The sequence below is a fragment of the Dermacentor albipictus genome, chromosome 1 (genome assembly GCF_038994185.2).
Source record: "Dermacentor albipictus isolate Rhodes 1998 colony chromosome 1, USDA_Dalb.pri_finalv2, whole genome shotgun sequence".
Classification (NCBI taxonomy): Eukaryota; Metazoa; Arthropoda; class Arachnida; order Ixodida; family Ixodidae; genus Dermacentor; species Dermacentor albipictus.
In genome coordinates this window covers 148,289,007-148,309,745 of record NC_091821.1, presented here as the reverse complement: position 1 = coordinate 148,309,745, position 20,739 = coordinate 148,289,007, and the positions used below count along the sequence as shown (strand labels likewise).

General features: G+C 43.5%; 1 protein-coding gene across 13 annotated transcripts in view; it reads left to right on the top strand.

Annotated features, from left to right (window-relative positions):
* Positions 1 to 3,950, top strand: part of LPCAT (lysophosphatidylcholine acyltransferase) — a 164,927-nt gene extending 160,977 nt beyond the window's left edge. For all 13 annotated transcript variants that reach the window (XM_065433372.2, XM_065433366.2, XM_065433369.2 and 10 more), the window contains one exon: positions 1,656 to 3,950. In XM_065433372.2, the coding sequence (XP_065289444.1) occupies positions 1,656 to 1,768 (113 nt within the window). In that variant the 3' untranslated portion in view covers positions 1,769 to 3,950. The remainder of the gene's footprint in view (positions 1 to 1,655) is intronic.
* Positions 3,951 to 20,739: the final 16,789 nt, after the last annotated feature.

The following is a 20,739-nucleotide window of genomic DNA, read 5'->3' as shown; positions in this document are numbered from 1 at the left end:
GTAGCATGCTTAAGTTGCATGGGGGTAATAAAACTAATGTACTTAAAGAATGAAGAGGAGGATGAGAGCAAAGCAACTCGGGAATGAAACGAAACCGCGAAAAAAATAATAAAAAGTGCAAGGATGATGCACAGTTTGTAGGGTTCTCAGAGCTAAGCAAGCTGTCACTACTATGCTATCAGTGCCGAAATTTGTGTGAAACTGAGAATGTTTTAGAAAACTTTTTTAGGGTCTTCATGTCTAAGATAAAGAATTTGAATGGTAAAAAATAAAAAAAACAAGTACATATTGCAAGGAAAAAAAACAGTTTTCTGTTTTTTCCTAGAGCAGCTAAATGTTGGCTAAAATTTCAAGCCCCCCAAGAGTAGCAATGTGAAGTTTAAACAAAATGTTGTGCAGAAAAGGTGCCCCTTTCTGCACAACAAGTCTTTAAGCGAAAGCAATGATACCAACACAGAATAGGTAGTGCACTAGATTTTGTTTTAGGTGTTTGGAAACATATAAACTGTGCTTGCTTGTTTGTATAAAACTTGTTTTGATGTCATGTTGACTGTAGCAGATCCACTTAATCTTGCATTTCTAGCCATGTGAATAAAATATATTGACAGGCTGTTCATATTTCTACCTGTTCATTGTACAGAATTGCCCTGCGACAAATATTTGTAGCGAATAGTGTGAAACCTAGTTTACATCCAATGTATCCTGAAAAAAAAAAATTTTTTTATGCCATATGTAGAGAAATGACCAGATTGGACCTTTACATGTTCTCGCATCTTTTACACTGCAAGGAGCGAATATGTATGAATTAGCCCAGCCACAAGTAGTATATTGACTGGCACTAGCGTTTTATGCAATGTTAAGATGTTCTCTTGTATACCATTGGCCAAGTTTGCAGTATGTATAATTATGTACACCGCGAAAGCCAAGAGGGCAAAGCCCCGCCCAAAAGTTGAGTGTCGTGGCAGTGAAACTGCTGTGGCACCCTGTGGCGGCCGCGGTTCACTATGCTATGCAGCACGCCGCTACCATCTTGGAGGCCGCGTGCAGCAGATGCAGTTATGCACAAATGATTTTCGTCTTTTCGACATTGCAAACATATATATTTTTCATCTATTCAACTTAAGATTAGCAATTATGTATTATTGAGAAAGTTCTTGCTTTCACAAAATCGGCCAGTAGCATTGGTGGGTCCAGCTGCTTTTGACGACGCTGCATGATGACATTGCAGAAGTGAGAGCAAGTGATTTTTCGCTGTGTTTGACAGGAGATTGTAATTTCCCTGCTGCACGCAGTGTAGTAATATTTGGCTGACATGTTCACAGCAGCCTCTACGGCAGATCGGCAACATTTTCTTACTGTGTTCATAAAGCATTTCAGGGCCCCTTTAATGTGTTCTATTGATGAATGATCAGAATTGGGGCTCGTACTAATAGTTTCTAGTCTTCCTGTCCCTGTTTTGCCTCAAGCACCTAGTACCTCATCTCGTAGATTAAAAATAGTTTCCCATGCAAACACTTTGGAGAATGCAGTGGCGGGCAAGTAAACTGCACCTCCCTAGCTGTTCATAACACCCTATTACAATATGTTGCATAGTGCTTCTGACACAAGTCAAATGACTGCTGTCAAACATGGATTGGTGTATTACCTCTTTTCAGAAGACTTCAAGGAATTCATTTCGATGACAAAATGGGCTGATATCTTGGCGTCACCATTGGGCAACAGTGACTTACGAGATGGAAACAAGTGTGTGCCAAGCAAAGAAGAGTGATAAGGGACAGTTGCCGTGACTGTAGATACACACTGTGTTTGTTTTCTTTTGTGATTTTTATTGTTTTTAACCAAGAACTGCCAGTTCTCTTTTAGTCAGAAATTTTCAAATGTCGTTCGTTTCACTCGGTGTAAGATATTTATATTTTTTATTGTGAGAGACCATTTCCTGCAGAGAGCATTGCCACTATGGTCCTTGGAGCCTAGTGCTAGCCACTTAGCAATGTGGTGGACTTCCTTACATGGGACCAGATGCCATGGGTGCTGGTTTTTAGTCTGTCCCCATTTTGCTTAGTGGAAGCAGTGTAACACAGCATTGCACTTAGTTTTAATATATGTTCTAGGTATATAACGAGCTCCACCCGTGACAAAAATGGCTGTAAGTGGTGCACTTACAAGTAATGCGGCCAAAGCACGCAGTGAGGCTGGAAGGAAATACTGCTTGTGCAGCTTTTGCTTGCTGTTCAGCCCAGTTGGCCTTGTAAACTCACCTTTGTAAAAGTGATTGGTAGACCTTTCTAGTGTTGGGTGTTTTGCCTCGCAGGGCTTTTCACCTAGCTATTTGTATTTGGATGCCATCTTCTAAGATTGATTGATAAACAAGCAATTTTTTGGTGATGCTGTGCTTTATAGCACTTGCAGATGCTCTGAGCTTAGCTTCAGTTTCGAAACAGCCATATTTTACTACTGTTTACATCTTGGAAGCTATACCATTACAGCCTACGCTATATACCAACATCCTTTTTATATGTTGTGGAACTGAGTGTAGTGTATAGCACGGCTTGGTATTGCGCGTGCATAAGAAGGAATGCAATGGAAGTAGCAGCCCAGCATACTTCTTCATTTGCACACCAATTGTGTAGCCATACTGCAAACTTTGCCCTTGAATGATACTTGTAGCCATGGCTGATGTTAGCTGATGGCTGCCTTTAAGCCTCTTTGCTTTGTCTCAATTCAGGGAGCTCACTCATGCTGCAAGTTAGTGACCTGCCTGAATAATACTGACGTGTTTTGTGAATTCTAACATCAAATAATTGAGGCTTTGAAAGACTTTGCAAAAATAAGTGCACTATGAGCATCATGAAATAGGTTTTTGCTTTCAATGTCTTGTTGTTCATGTTTGTAGATCTTTTTTATCTATTGAAAACATGCAGTAGATGACAAATGCGGAAGTGTGCAAAGTTCATTTGGGCTCTAAGGTATGCCTGAAAAAGAAAATGCTATGTCACATGCAGTTGCATTATCACATTGCAGATCACAGAAAGCTACCCCTGAATAAAAATTTGCTAGGTGTTTGAACTTCTGCACCTAAGCTCTTGTGTCACTTGCTTCTGGAGATGTTTGCTGCAGATGTGCATGCTTGCTATCAGTGTGTATTATATGGGAAGAGCTTGAAAAAGTGCAGTCGCTGAAGGATTGTTTGAATAATGTGCAGCAGGACCTTAATGAATGCATATAGCGTTCTTCAGATGGAACCAGACCAGGTGATCTTTCTTGCACTGTCGTTGGAAAGCCTGTATGCTGCTTAGCTCAAGCTGCCTTGGCTCAAGCTATGGTTGATGTAAATGTTATTGCTGTTTGTTGTCTCATACTTTGACTGCTTTACATAGGATTGGCAAAGGCTGCATGGATGAATGTTGTGACTTTGTCAAGCCCATTCAGTAGCTTTTAGGCTGATTCTGGTGTGATGAATCTTGGCCAAATTTGGCAGAAAATGTCAGCTTGTAGCTTATCCTTGTCCCAGTTGTTTTTATCAACTGAGAGGGATCTTTTATGCCCATATTTTTGTACTAGCATTCATCATTGGTGTGCATGGAAGCAAATGCATATACAGGATCTTTTGTTTCAGTGTCAGTGGCTTTATGTTTATTAATGAGATATGCTTTGTTTCACTTAAATTTGCTGATTAATTTTGTTGTGACTATAGTGTGGATGATGACACAGTTAGCTCATAATTTTTTAACATCATACATGTTCATTGTCTGCTAAAAACTTGTTTGCATTAGGTATTTGATGTCTGTGAAGTTGTAATATGATTGTTATTTGTAAAGTATGACAAATTGGGAAAAGTTGTAATACTACTGATTTCTTATTTATGTCTTTACCAGTCTGCATGCATTATTGTATGGAATTCACTTGTCTGAATGTGGTATGAAAAGTAATTAAAAGTAATTCAACATAAACCACTGCATCTGCCCTCTGTATTGTTGTGGACTGTTGGCTCTGGACGACAGTACAAATTGCTGTCTCCCAGATATTGGACCTTGCCATTGAGTGCGGGAGTTGGCCGAGGTTGAGGAGGACATTGAGATGAAAACTAGAAGTTTATTTACATTATTTACAGTAAAAATACAAACAAATTAACAGTCATAAAGTCATTGCCGGCCGGCAGCAACTCGGACCCTGCAGCCCGTGGCAAGAATCCCGCAAGAGATGAATGAATGAATGCTCCCTTGCTGCTCCCAGTCTCTGGCTTTTAACCCCTTCGGTGTCTCGAGGTCACGTCCTGTTCGGCCGATGGTAGGCGCCCATGCGAGTGTAAGTCACATTTGGCTCAGAGGGTCACTCCATGGGCTCCACTTGTCCGAGGGATTACTTGTCTCCGGTATTGCTTTCCTGGTCTGCAACTGCCGTCACAAAGGTGGATGTGGGGGGGTTGCTCCCAGGGCTTCACGATGCATTACAGCCGTCGTTGCCTCACGGCTTGCAAGCACCGTCACAACAGGCGGATGGGGGTTCCGAGGGCTTCACAGTGACTTACAGCCGTTGTTGCCTTCGGGTTTGCAAGCGCTCAGCGGTGAGAGGTGGTTTGTTCTCGAGCAACCTTTCAGAGCCACAAAGCATCTTTGCTCGGGACCCAGGTTACTTGGAACCGTGGCAGGCTCCCATTTCATTTTCAGGACGAGTCAAGTAGTGGGACAATAGCTCCACATAAAGGCACATGAGGTGGGGGACGCCAACTTGTTTGGAAGTGCTGCGCCTCAGGAACATGGTAGATGTGCTTCTGCGCTCCTTAATTAGGTGTGACGGCGATTCGAAGTGGTCCGGTGAACTCGAAGAAGGCTCAGGAAAAGGTCCCGTATCTAACAGGGCACCCTTGGCAACAATAAACTAAAGAAAAAAAATGCACAATCTTAGGTTGCAGTGTCTGTGTGGTTTTACTAGCAGCAAGCCAAGTGTGATATGACGTCTTTGACAAAAACTACTTCACACTGCTGCATCAATAGCACCTTGATATCTCGAATGTAAGAATCCTAGGAAAGTCCATATGTTGCATAAGGACGTTCCATATGTGACCAACAGGTTAAAAAAGTGTGTTTTGGTGGGAGCTTATCATTGATGAGGGATCAACTAGGTGGTACAGCCACTTGTATCGAAAATTAAAGGCAGGTGGTCACATCGTGTGATATTAACTGCTTGGACTGAGGTTCAAAGCAATGGACTCATCAGTCGGGATATTCACCACCCACCTTATTTCCTCAAGTTCATTTTTATGATCAGTTTTTTTTGCAGTATGTGGGGAAAATGATAAAAATGGTGGCAAACGAAGAATCTCCATGTTGATTTTCACAGTATAACTTTTGGCACAAATAATTGCTCGCACGCTGTCAGTATTTGGGGCCCTGTCGATAGTATCTTTATTGTTTCAAGGTGGGCAGCAAGGTCATGACTTACTGTAGGGAAATCGGCACCAATATTAATAAAGGCTGTTACTTGTTGCCAGTCAGCAAAAATGGTAAAGCCTGCAAATAGAATTTTCGGTAGTGTTAGGGCTTGTCAGTTCCATGGTGTCCTGCAGTGGCAGTAATGAGTGCGTTTTGTTGTATTGACAGCATACATGGGACCTTACTGCTTGATGTTGCTGCCTTTTGTTTTCCTGCAGGGATGGTGCCAAGATTTTTCTGTTAGGGATTGATGGGCTATCATCACATTGTTCCTACTTACTTTCCAGGATACTGCCACATTAGGTGAACTGGATTCAAGCATCTCTGCTAGTGTCGCAATGCACCCTAAACCAGGAGGAGAGGACACATTATATGAAAAGAGGCTGTTTAATCCGTGAAACGGTTGCAGTTGTTGCCTTATAAAAAGATAGTATATAACCACGATGTCGGCTTGGCCAAAGTTGCCATGAGAATAACTTGGCAGGACTACATCTTCTCGCTAACCAATGCAGTTAATATACACCACCTTTTCTTTAGTTTGAAATTTTTTTAAAGATCACCTGGGACAGATAGTGAAGTTCCACTTTTCAGGTATGCATACTTCTAGATGAGGCTGATGGTGCACAAGTAATCGCAATGTTCAGATAGGTCATTAAAGAGACGTGCAAATTAACTTTATAATTGTCCACCTTAGAGTACACATTGCAATTATGAAATTGAAGCTGAGCAGTAATGAAGTCATCATTTCTGCTTAGTAGAAATCCTAAGGCTAAGATTTGAGATAGAAAAGGTGCTACCTAATATTCGTGTTTCAGCTAGTTTCCCAAAAGCCTCCTCCTAGCAGTTCGGGATGATCTTAATTGGAACAGCATCATTTCTATAGAAGATTTTGGAAACTGATATCTTGAAAGTTTAATTTGCTTGAGCATGTCTGCTAAACACACGATTTCACTAATGCACGGCTTGAATCTTCTAAAGTGACTAATTTAAAAGTTAGTGTCTTTCTAATTAGCCACCTCGCCATTTTGATTTGGCAAGTAAGGTTCGTAGCCCTTCAGCTAATCTGCCTAAGCATATCTGAGTGTGTAATTCGTGTTAAATTTTCAAAATAAAAATCTGTTCAAAGAAAAAAACACCATATTACCAATGCATAAAACAACAGTAAGCACTTGAAAAGTGAACGAGCTGATTCATGGCAAACCCAGAAGGCAAAAGAAAATACGCATTGATGATGTTGAAAAAGGGTTTTAGTCATGTCAACCTCCTCGTAGCAGCAATAGGGAGTTTTCGATTAGGGGGATGCAAGTGGTTGGGGACCTCTAGCGCTTTGGACCATGGCACTGCGGATGCGCAGACCATCTGCGCATGCGAAGTACCGTTGCTCCAAGCCCTAGGGGCCCCCAAACATTCATGTACCTTTGTCTAAAACTCTCTAATAACTTCGTGTGAAACATACTACGTACAACGACATGCAAATTTCGTGTAACGTGTTAGAAAAAGTTTTGCACTTACCGCTGCACTGTTCTTGCTCAACTTTTGCAGAAGGATCACATTTTGGACTCTACATCATTCAGTGTGAATGCTTGCCGCACTTAATAGCCTGATCTTTAAGTAAAAAGTGCAAATTTGCCTTCGTTCTTGGAGATTCGAGCTGATGCCGTGACAATGCAAACATCAACTTGTGTCGCCGCCTGCCAGCAGCTGCAGAAAGCAGCGAGTCAGGCAGGGTTGCCACGTGTTCCAGACTAGAAGGATACAGAGAGAGAGAGTGAACTTTAATGAGCACCAGCAGTTCAGTCGGCTGGGCCTAGGCCTCCCACGATGGGACGTTGAGGTCTTGCCTCTTCGCCGCTTCGTAGGCCTGCTGGGTCGCCCAGAGTTGGTCGTCGAGATGGGAGCTGCACGGGGCAGCGTGCTATCTCGATGAGAGGGTCACGGGATTAAGGTCTGGATATTGATGTTTGCACTCCCATAGCATGTGGGGGAGTGTTGCTGATTCAGTTTTACAGACCTCGCACGTCTGGCTCGGGTAGATGTCGGGGTATATGGTGTGATAGCGTGTGAGGGAGGGGTATGTATTCGTCTGTAACAGGCAAATTTTTTTTTTACATCCCCGGGGAGTAGGCTCCAGAGGAGCGAAAAACATGCGGTAACCCTCCCTGACTGGCTGTTTTCTGTAGCTGCCTGCAGGCAGCGACAAAAGTTTATGCCTGCTTTTAATGCTTGTGCTGTCGCAACAGCAGCTCCTACAAAACAAAACAAAAAGAAAAGAAGAGGAAACGAGAGAGTAGGTTTGGTAATTAGCCCGAAAACACGCAAGTATGGAAGATTGGTGGCGACACTGCTGAGAAGTTCCCGCACCGGCTCACAGGGACGTCATTGATTTTGGCAGCTTCTGCTCGGGCCTAGTGAATTGTTTATCAGTGAAGATGGACTACATTGAATTCTAAAGGAGCCAAAGGCTGACCTCCGCAAGGTTCCTGAGCTTTTACTGCGCCACAACGACCGAAATAAGAGAAAGTACTTTGAAATCCGTTACGTCACCATGACGCACAGGCGCTAGTGTTCCGGTGCGGAATTAAAAACACATGGAAGTCTGAACTTTATTTTCTGTTCTAGTAGAAGAGCTCCTACGTGAAATAAACGAAAGCAACATTTTGAAAGACTAAATTTATCAGCTTAATCGATTACTGTTTCTTTGTTGTGTCTCTTTCAAGTGTATATATTTTGGAGTTTTACTTGCCAAAACCACAATCTAATTTATGAGGCACGCTGTAGTGCGGGGCTGCAGATTAATTTTAACCACCTGGGTGTCTCTAAGGGCCCTTTACTAGGCAACTTAGCAAACTTTGGTTATACGCTGGAAGTTGTTTCGTGTCCTGTAGTGAGGTTTCTGCCGTACGAAATTTTCAGATTGGTTCATTATTAGCAGAGACAGAAATATTTGAAATGTCGCAAACCCATAGTTTCAGGAGGCGAGCTGCACTGCCAACATCGACGCTCTCGCCACTTGCTCCGTCTAGTTTCTGCAAGCAGAATTCCTTCCCTGCGTCCTCCCATTCGGAGCCGGAGGATCGCGCCACGTACACGTCATGGTCTCAGCCTTAATCTTTTTCATTTTTTTTCTTGCATTTTTGTTGCGAGGCGCACTTCCGGTGACGGTGTCGTGCGCGAGCCCGCGCGCTTTTGCGTTTGTTTCATTTCGCTCTCTACACGAACTTGCGAGCTGTGCACGAGAACACCTGCGTTGTTGTCTGGCTGCTTCTGCGAAATGCATTCCTCAGGGCGCGCACGTTTGCAGAGGCTGGTCCGGCTCATGGCACCGTGATACACCGCGCCATTGTACCGTTGGAACCGTAGTCAGGCACGATGCCCCTAATTAGCGGTATGATAAGCGAGTGCCACATGAACACTGCGGTAGGCGCGAGCGGATGAAAGAGCATGATCGCGGATACGGTTGGTAAATAATATAGTTTCGTTCTCTACGCACGCGACTGCGCGACTTGGGAACAAGCACACGAAACGGAAGTACATCTCTCTTGCTACAGTACTAAGGAGAGAAAAGAATAATAGGACGCGCAGACATTAGGTTTTTATTTCTCTAAACTTTAATTCATTTATTGAAGAAATAGATAAAACAAATAAGTGATGTTACCTTGAATGATTTTCGAAGTAACGTGTCGCTGTGAGTGACGTCACAGCACTGCCATTACGTAGGACACTTGTGCGTTTGACGTCCACTCCGACTGGGCGCGCGGCGCGCGCGCGCGCTGAATGTAATAATAATAATATATGGGGTTTTACGTGCCAAAACCACTTTCTGATTATGAGGCACGCCGTAGTGGGGGACTCCGGAAATTTTGACCACCTGGGGTTCTTTAAACGTGCACCTAAAGCTAAGTACACGAGTGTTTTCGCATTTCGCCCCCATCGAAATGCAGCCGCCGTGGCCGGGATTCGATCCCGCGACCTCGTGCTCAGCAGCCTAACACCATAGCCACTGAGCAACCACTGCGGGTGCGCTGAATGTACGGCGTTTTGTTTGAAATTTCAGCTTTTTCCGCACTTTGAAAAGCGGCAGCGCTATAAATAAAGACTCGGACGAAGACGAGACGACAAGGACGAGCGCTGAAATTCCTACATGATTGTGAATGCTCCACAAAAATATACGTGCTGTCCGAGCTAGGGGTTTTCATTTGCGCATGTGTAAATAGGACAGCCCTTTGTCTGCAAGGGTGATGGAGGCCATGCTGATGCATCCCTCCTGATGGAGGGATGTATCACCTAATGCATGATACACGGGACGTTTCCTTATAATCTTTGATAACCCAATGAAAATTTTAATTTCGTTTAAGGCATTAGCCGTAAGTTTGTCTTATCAAATGCGGCCGCCGCTGTCAGAATTTGATCTCACGCCCTTGGGCCACTACGCCATGCACGGCGGGTCTAGCGTACATCTGTTGTCACCCGTCAAATGGGCTTTCCACCCACCGCGCCAGCCCAGTGACAACGGTGTTGCGCTGCTAGCTCGAGGTCGCGAATTCGATCCAAGCCGCGGCGGCCGCATTACGACGGGGGCGAAATGCAAAAACACTCGTGTGCTTATATATCTTTAACGTGCACCTAAGTCAGGTGCACGTTAAAGATCCCCAGGGGGTCAAAGTTAATCCGGAGTCCCCCTCTACGGCATGTCTCATGATCAGATGGTGGTTTTGGTTTGTAAATTAAATGTGACTTTCTCTGATTTCACTGATAGTTTTCTCATAACACCTGTTATTACCTCTGGCCATGTTAAGCGATATCGCAGGAGCGCTGTACAACCCATTCAAAACTAGGCTTTGCAAGAACTGTCACAAAATCAATATATTGCGGCACAGGCACGTACCCAGGATTTTTTTTCAAGGGGGGGAGGAGCCCAACCCAAGGTAACTCTTCCTATGCAAATAAGGGAGGGGGGGGGGGCGTAGCTTCGCTAGTATAAATGTGAATAATGCCCACAGTATTCGCCATAAAGACGCATGAACCAGCAAAAGAGAATTGAAATAAGGTCTACCTCACAGGTGCACCTGTGAGATACACCACTCCTTTACTTGGCAAACAAGGAACCACATCAAGTAGACTCGATCATGACAGAAGCGCAGGAAGAACGCTGTCAAGAGCAAGTAAAGAAGCGAAAACAAAAGAATAAAGATTCCTATCTAGTAGCGTCTTTTGAATTAGCTCTGGAAGAATTAGAGACAAATGTATATTTGCGGAACAATGACAATTCTTCCGGATCCCTCGTTTACTGCTCTACCAATTTAAGTGCCAAAACCGACCCGTGTTGCTATTTGGGAAGTTGCGTAACGATGGGTGGTCACCAGTCCCGTACAACCACGTAGAGCGCAGGACGCTGCGGTTCTAGACGTACTGCGGCCACCGCGGAAGGTTAGAAAACACTCACACTGGCACAGCAGAGAAGTGGCTACGTCAGGCGGCTCCACTAACAACTAGAAGCGTGAGTCAAAACACACGGAATTATTCTCCACTTCCTGCGGCCTTTTCTCTACTTCCTTTTTAAATAAAGATATGTTGATCCATACATATTTTCACAAACAACAGTAACATTTGTTAATTTTTGCTTTTCCTTCCTGTTTGGCTGTTGCCTTGGCTCTGTCCCCTTAGTAGATCACTTAATTTCTCAACTCCTTTGCGACACTTCTTTCCAGTTTCTGCACGAAAAATGCTGTACAATTAGGGAAAAGCCAGATGAGGTAACGGGTGACAATCATATTGTTTATGGTTTTACCTGTTATCGCAGTATCTTTTGATGGACGCTGTTCCGCATTATTTTATTTTCCACCTTATCTAAGCCATATCGCGGGTATATGGTTCCGAAGATCTGCCAGCGTCGCGGCGAGCTGTCACTCGAGGAAAAGTTTAACGCAACTGGCGTTTTCTCCGGCCGCAACTCGTTCCTCGAGCATACAGACCAGCTGACTACGAACCGAATCCATTTCCTGGTCCCTGGATCAGTCTAAAAAAAGAAGGTTGAACTAATAAAGCAACAGCGATGCGCATGATCGTTGAATAGATGGTGACAACTGAACTCATCTCGAGTTAATCGCGCGGGCATCGAATCCATGAGAAAAGTGGCATGATCTTGGATTGTAGCGCGAAATGACACGGACACAGACTAGAAGCAGACAGGACGAGCGCTAACTGTCAACTATATATATATATATATATATATATATATATATATATATATATATATATATATATATATATATATATATATATATATATATATATATATATATATATATGTGATTGCAAAAACCACAGCATAAGAACGTGGCAAGGTAAAAAAAATCGCATCAGTTAAACATATCAGGAGGTAGGGAAGTCAAAAAAGGAAACAACAAAAAAACTACTTCAGATTAATACACGTGTGAAGATACTGAAATTCGCATTCTAACAGAGACAAAGATGCGTAGCTAACGCAAGTGTCTCCTAATCTTTTTATGTGGAATGCCTCGATTATTTCCCGTGTAGTTTGGCTGTCTGGAAAGAATTTTTGTGTCTTCAAAGAAAGGTTTACAACCACAATTGAAACAATGTGACGCAAGATGTGATGCATTAGGGTTGTTTAGTGAATGTTTGTGTTCTTTTAGTCTAATATTAATGCACCTGCCGCTCTGTCCAATGTAAGTTTTCCCGCACTTGAGTGGAATCTGATAAACTATACCAGTGTTACAAGGCGCAAAAGGGGACACATGTCTAACGCCGCAATCATCTTTTTTTACCACCCTGTTCAAGTTTCCTATTTGTCATAGGGCACATGTTCGACAACTTGCGGGGGCCCGAGAAAACTGTATTGACGTCATATCCATTGGCCACGTTCAGTAAACCATGGGATAATATATGTACATAGGGTACCACAGCACACATTTTCTTCCTTTTTCTGTTTTTCTTGTTTCTTACCGGGGCTGTTTACCCATTTTAAAAGTTTTTCGCAGGTTAGTGATAATAATTGTACAGGATAACTAGCCCTTCCAAGCCTTTCTATCTGTTTTGAAAAACTTTGTTGCATATTGTGTGGACATGACTTAATTATGGCAGACCTAAGAATTGAGTGAGCTATCCCCTGTTTAACAAGTTTGGAATGACAAGAAGAAAATTCAAGCAGTGGCTTCTTAGGCTTAGGCGAATAATGCCTACAGACGTGCTCCTCCTGGAACGTTAAGCACAGATCTAAAAACTGCAATTTGTTGCTCTGGATAAGCTCAAGCATGAAACCTAGACCCCCACCCCATTTCCTAAAAACTTTAAAAATATCCGTAGCTTTCTTGGTGTAGTTATCGCGAGAACAAAACACCAGGTAGTCATATCTAAACGCATGCACCGCCAATTCCTTAAGATTGTTTTGTAGTTTTCTATTGACGCAACTTAGATAAATATCACTCACAACTGGGGAACCTTTTAACCAATGCAAACTCCCGATTTTCGTACATACATAGAACTGCCCCATTTCACAACGGTATTCTCTATGTAAAACAACAAAAGTTCTAAAAAAGATTCCACAGGCATACCGCAGTCCTGAGTAAACCGGAACTCATCATTGTAGAGCGTCACTGCTTCTTTAACACTACACATTAGTTCCGTTTGCGGAAGCGAATAAAAAAGATCTTTTACATCAACACTGATCGCCGAGCATTTACCTGGATTATTTTCTGTTAGGAAGGCTACAACTTCTTCCGAATGTTTTATCTGGAAGGGGTCATTAAGACAAAGTGAAGACAGCACATTATGCAAAAAAGTTGAGATAGTGTACTGCCACGTTCTTTTTTCCGAAATAATCGCTTGAAAAGGAACTTCCGGCTTATGTGTCTTAGCACTAAAAAATATGTCGAGGTGCAGTCCCTTGGATTGTTTTATACCCGACGCGAGGCGTTCCAGACCAAATTTCTCAAGAAAATCAATTCCAGTTTTCTTGACTTTCTTTAGGTTGGTAATTTTTGGAACAAAATTTTTGTCAATAGCGGTTTTAGCTCTCTGTGTGTACAATTCCTCAGGAACAACAACAAAGAAACCTTCTTTGTCCGCAGTAACCAACCTAAGCTCATGCTTGACGAAAAGACGCGACACACCAGTTAGGTTGTCTGATTTACAGGGCTGAGGTACAGCCCTCGCGATCACATCAACGCACTCAGTCACACATTAGACTAAAAGAACACAAATATTCACTAAACAACCCTAATGCATCACATCTTGCGCCACATTGTTTGAATTGTGGTTGTAAACCTTTTTTTGAAGACACAAAAATTCTTTCCAGACACAAATGCCAAACTACACGGGAAATAATCGAGGCATTGCACATAAAAAGATTAGGAGACACTTGAGTTAGCTATGCATCTTTGTTTCGAATGCGAATTTCAGTATCTTCACAATACGTGTATTGCTCTGAAGTAGTTTTTTTGTTGTTTCCTTTTTGACTTCCATACCTCCTGATATGTTTAACTGCTGCCTTTTTTTTACCTTGTCACGTTCTTATGCTGCGGTTTTTGCAATCACCTAGATATATATGTTCTTCGTTTTAATAAAAACTTAGTTGAGAGTTAGCGCTCGTCCTGTCTGCTTCTAGTCTGTGTCCGTGTCACTTCGTGCCCAACTACACCTTTGGTGCACTTAAATGCTAACACCATGCAATGAAGTCCAAGATCGTGTTACCGTACCAACTCGCCCAACTTTCTATCCTTTTGCAGAAAAGTGGCCTTCACACCCCAGGAGATGCCGATTACTACCACCATCCATAAGGAGTGAAAAAACTAACCATTCCACTCTGTGAAGATGGAATGGCAGCGAGAGCTGACGACAGTCAAAGCTCTCAAACGAAAAGCAAAGTGCTTCACCTCCGCCGCGGGTCGGCCCGACGGTAGTGCAACGCCGGACCGAGCCGCGGCGGAGGTGAAGCAGGCGTTAAGCACTCCCCATACGTGGGCCCATCCCGAAGATTTCGAAGGGCGCGTTACAGGTTCCCGAGCCTACAGGGGTATGTGCCATTGAGCTTGGACCCATTTTGCACTATCACTAGGATCAGCCCACATGACGATCTTTTTTTTTCTGTTGACGGCTGACGAAAAAACTATGTATATACAGCTCTCGCTGTAAAAGGCATCAAAATGTTGAGTGCCGAATAGATTGATTTGTCAGCGCTTTAGGAATGTATGTGAGGAGTGGTAGTGTGGGCGGGGAGGGGGGGGGGAGGTGGTATGTTGCTTAATTTCGGGGGGGGAGGGGCGGCCCCCCCCTGGATACGTGCCCGTTGCGGCAGCACGAACTGCATTCTTTAGCCAAAATTATTATTAAGGTAAGGACATGCAAATTTCACGTATAAGATTCAAACGGTACAAATAGTTTAATTTTCAGTAAGAGTCAGAGCATACATGTGTTATTAAGTTAGGTGTGACTATTATTCTGGACACGTTTTTTACAGAACTTCCACAATCAATCTTTCCACAATCAGTCCAGACTTTGTGGACATCTAATTTTGGCACCAGTGCCCAAATACACCTTTGGTGCACTTAAACGCCAACACCATGCAATGAAGTCTCGCATATTGATAGATCTCATCGATGATCCACTGATGTCATGACCCACTGCCTTGTTTAAGCCATTTTCCTGATAACTGTACCAGCTCCTGCACACCGTGAAATGCAGTACTGTTTCACTGGCCGTATGGCTTCCAACACCTCATTGCGTCACGCTGCTCAAGGGCTCGCAAGCAAAATGCAACGTACAGTTAAAACTCGATTTAACGAAGTGATGACCGCGCTCGAATTATTTCGTTAAATCGGGAAGTTCGGAAAATCGAGTAAGGGATTTTTCGGTTCTTCGAAATCATAAATTGTAACTTAGCGACACCCAAACGGTACTACGGCATTGCATTTGCCGCTAACCTACGCCTGCGCGTGTAAAAACTCCGCAAGGGGGGCGAAATACCGCCGCCCCTAGCGCCATCTGGTACGTAAGAACGCTAGCGACTGCCGAGTCCGTTGTTCCGTGCATGGGCGCGGCGTGCAGCCTTGTCAAAACAAAGCTAGAGTAGTGTGCTCTGCTTTGGAAGAGATCAAGGAGGCGATTAAACAACTTAGAGATGCCATAGCTAAAACTACCTTCAAAGTTGATAAGTTATGGAAATGGAGACTGACGGCTGAAAAGAGGCTTACCAAAGTAGAAGCACAAGGCGAGGACGACGAATACCTACCCTCAGAAGCAGAAAGCGTCAGATCGCTCCCTGGCTCGTCCGGGGGTTCTACGAAGCGTACTCTAGCGGGTAGCAGTAAGGCGGGTTCTATAAGCAATGGCTAGCAGAGGGAGCTTTACCGTGTGGCATTGGAATTGCCGAGGATTTTATCACAAAAAAAGCACCTCTCATGCAGTTAATAAAAACCTCTCCAGACATACCGAAAATAATTATGCTGCAGGAAACCTTGGCGGATGAGATCAGCCTATCCGGATACAAAGCGACATGCAGGGACAAAGAGCCGGGTAGGGGGCTAGTCACGCTCGTAGATAAGAAAATACTTTACATAGGACATGATTTCCGCCTTGGACTAAACAAATTAGAATACTTACTTGTGGAAATAATTTTAAAAAGGAATAGAAGCAAACCGCAAAGCCTCTTCTGTCTTAATGTTTATAGCAGCCCTAGAGACATGAAACAGAGTTTCAGGGCACTTCTTAATAAGACTACGGCTGTTACTAAGCACGCTCCACTCATTATTGGAGGGGATTTCAACGCCCCACATCAAACCTGGGGATATCGCTGGAATACTAAGAAAGGGGATGGACTCTGGCACCTAGCTACAGATGTTAATCTCTCCCTCATCACAGACCCAGCTTATCCCACTAGGTGTGGTACATCTACATGCAGGGACTCCACCCCAGACCTTACTTTTGTATCAAATTTAGCGAACGCTGGCTGGAATAACTCCAATATTGACCTGGGTAGTGATCATTACATATTACAAATACTATTGGAAACACCAAGTAATGAGATAAAGCACTTTAACTACATTGACTGGGATCTTTTTCGGAAAGCAAGGAAAAGCAGAGCTGGGACAGAGGCAGGACAAAAGAAAACACTCCAAACTTGGACCACTCAGCACAGGGAAGGTGTAAAGGCGGCAACAAAGGATATTACCACAGATGAGGATATCGAAATCATGGACAGTAGGCTGGCGCACTTGATTCAAGCCAAACAATCTACGTTAAATAGATGGAAAACGCAACGGTTGAACAGGAGACTCAGGAAGCGCATAGCATTGTTGAATAGGGAGATTGAAGAACACTCTAGAAATTTACAGAAACAACAATGGGATGAGCTTTGTAATTCCATAGATGGTCGAATCAGACGTGGTGGAAATGGGAACTTAGACATTTGCTTCATGAGAACGACACGAAATCCAATAGGAGAGCAGCAGTAGCACGACTCGTCCATCGTGAGAGTCAGGACACAACGGAGGAGGCCATTCTGAATCGGCTCGCAGCTAGGTATTTACAACTTCAGGATAGCAATGAGAGTCCAGACCTGCCTGAATATATAAGGGAAGACTGTGAGCCTATGGATCAAGACTTGACAGAAAGCGAAGTTCGCGCAGCCCTGTACGACCTCAACAGTCGATCTGCTGCCGGTCCAGATGGCATTTCCTATAGGCTGTTGAAAAATTTGGACGATGATTCTATAAAGGATTAAACAGAGTATTTCAACGAACTCTGGAAAAACGGTGATTATGCGAAGGAATGGAGAATTGCTAACACAATTCTTATCCCTAAACCAGGCAGGCAACTCAATCTAGATAACCTAAGACTCATATCGTTAACATCATGTCTGGGCAAAACCATGGAGCACGTCATACTCAATAGACTGACTAACAGGGGCGCAGCCAGGGGGGGGGGGTGTCTTATGGGGCTTCAGCCCCCCCCGAAATTTTTTCGCGCTGTCCATGCACAACGGACCAAAGCAACCTCGGGCGCCGGAAATCATTCGGGATTTGGTCTAGAATGTCCTTTTGACGCTCGAAAACACATTTCACCGCGAACATTGCGAACTTGGGCTGGATTTCGCGGCAACACCTATGCACCAGGAGTCACATAACGCAAGGAGCCCCATCCGAGCACCAAATTTCAAGGGCGTTTTCATGGTGAACGGGCTCACCGTGGCCTGTCGCGGAAGCCGCGGAATCTACGGAGCACATGGATGTCAATTCCGAAACTTTATGGGCGCAAATTCTCATAAACCTTTAATGTGAAAGGTGCATTAACATTTCCAAAGTTGTGCTTCAGATTTTCAATTTCGGAACTTTGTGGGTTTAATGTAGTTATAAACATTTGACGCCAAAGATGCATTGACTTTTCTAAAGTCTTACATTGGAACATACAACGAGACACGCCTAATCAACACACTATCAGGCAAGATATACCAATAAAGAATCAATCAATAAATCTATGACTCAAGTTGACAAAGCATGCAGCAAAAGTCCGATGAGACAAAGCGTTGTGGTGGTTCATTCGTGCCGTCATATCACATAAAAAAAGATCAACATTTTTTTTTTCACCTACACCAAAGCATCTATATCAAGACACTAAAGCCAGACAAGGTAACTACATTCCTATTCATTTTTTCTACTTTGACATTGAAGGAGGGGGGGGGGGGAATGGGTGAGCCGACGATGGTGGCTAAGCCTTGTGTGCGCAAAGGAGAAAAGCGGGGAGCAAGCCCGCGCTTCCGTCTCACGCTATACAACGGGGAGAGTGGATGGAATGGGGGCGGTATCTAGGATTCTGTGAATGTGTGATTGCGCAACATGTTCCCTTGCCTTGTCTGACGCATTATATACAGGGACTTTTTCTTAGGTAGATTTATTGGATGCTTATGCGTATACTTAAATATCTTGTTGCCAGGTTTTGTGTATACCTGCAGTGAACTTTGTTTCTAGTTACACTTTTTGCCCTTTATCAAGCTGTATCTTCGCATTTGTATATATATTCAATTGTTTCTTCGCATTTATAATGTACGAGGGTGAGTGAAATGAAAGTTAGCCTACCCATCCCGCGCAATAATGGTTCGGTTCATTATCTGCGAGGTACGCGCGTAGCGCACAGGCATCTTTCATTTACAAAAGTGACACGCAGGTGTAAGGATATATGTTCTTTAATGCTCTCATACACTGGGTTGAACATGGTTGCGTGACGTAATGGATGATCCAGAAGTTGAGCAGCGTGTTGCCGTGAGGTTTTGGACAACTGAAGGTGTTTCCCAAAAAGAAATTAGTCACCGCATGGCTGCCGTGTTCGTTGAACATTTCATTTCATTGGCCACTGTGAAGCGTTAGAGTAAATTGTTCAAAGAAGGGCTTGAAAATTGCAAAGACGATCCAAAACCGGGCCAAAGCCATCGTGCAATCACCCCGAATAAGATTCCAAAGCTTGATGATCTGATGAGACAAGAACGGAGGGTAAGCATCGATGAACTGGCAGAGCGTGTGGACATCAGTCACGGTTCGGTTCACGCCATAATTCATGAACATCTCGGTTATCGGCTCTTGTGTGCGCAATGGATGCCCAAGAGTTTGAACCACCGCCACAAGACAGAGCAGTTCGGTGCTGCCTTGACTCATCTGATGTGGTATCATAATGAGGGTGACGACTTCTTGTCTGCAACTGTGATCGGGGACAAACCAGGGTGCCACTACTACGAGCCTGAAACACGATGGCAAAGCCTATACAGTGGAAACATTCGAATTCACCGCCCCCAGAGAACGCAAAGGCCGTCATTACCCCCGGAAAGGTGTTATTGCACTTTCTTTTAATCGTCGGGGGCCATTATACTGATATAATTTGCTAAATATTGAGAGACTATCAATTATTTCCGATATTGTGAAACGACGATCGCCTGCGACTCTCAATCAAGAACAAACGACGCGGAAAATTGACGAATGGGGTCATCTTGTTTCACGACGATGCCCGTCCCCACGTCGCTGATGTAGTTAATGTAAAACCGGCAAAGTTCAAGCGGGAAACGCTGCAACATCCGCCACACAGATCAGACCTGTTGCCTTGCGACTTTCACATGTTGGGGCAGCTGAATAAACAGCTCAAGGGAACCAGATTCGTGTCGGACTATGACGTGAAAAAGTCAGTTGCAGGCTTTTTGAAGCAGCAACCCAAGGGGCTTTATGAGACAGGAATAACGCGACTCACTAGTCAGTGGGAGAAATGTCTAAATGCCCATGAAGACTACTTTCAAATGAAGTGCCCCTTTTGTCATGTATTCCCACTGGCTCATTTTCATTTGACTCGCCCTCGTATATTTTGCAGAACTCCCGCTTTTTATACGTGCTCTCTGTTTCGACTGTAGTTTCGATGCAATTACTCACGACACACGACCGGACAGACGACTGCTCCTACGTAATGCATTCGAACAAATGACAGCGGTATTGAGATTTTTTACTAGCCGTTGCATATGTACAAGAATGTGAACAAGGTTATTGAATGACAAAGTTTCATTAACACATTTGTCATCAACTTGTTCATTTCATGGCGTCTACATTTTTCATATCAGCGGTATGCACTGCTTTGCTGGTTTCGAACTGATATAGTTCTAAGGTTTGTGTGATATTTTCTTTACTTATTAGATAGGCAAAAAACGTGGAAGCCTTGATATCAGGTATTCTGGGCACAATATTTGGCACGTACGAGTACATTCTCTTATGAAAAATTCATATTTTACTTGTTTTGATAGTGTGTAGCGTTCAAGAATTCGTTTGCAGCATCTTTGGCAATGACAATGCAGTTATTATCCATGTATTGGAAATCTCGAAAAATTGTTTAAGAGGAAGGTTTAGCTCGGGCCTAACTCACACGTGGCCTATTCAAGTACATGTAAAACACAGAAACACTTTTCTGAGATTACTCCTCGATCGCTTTTCTTGAAATTTGTTGCACAATTGAGAGAGAAAGTTAAATTCAGTTGTCTGTTGGAAGCAGATTTAGGGTCTGAATTATGTTTAAATATATTGAAAAATTCGAAAGTTCGAGAAAAGAAACAGAAGCACGAAGTTTAAAGCTAATAGCTCTGCATCAAGAACAGATATCGCGGCTCTGTAAACGGCATCTATTATAACAGTCAGAGTGGACAATTTCGATATGTCAATTTGCATCTTACGTGAACTGGTTACGTTGTGTACAAAGGTTCTGCAAAAGTCGTACTTCCATAATACTAAATCTTTTGAGCTTCATGTGTAACATATCAATTTTGTCC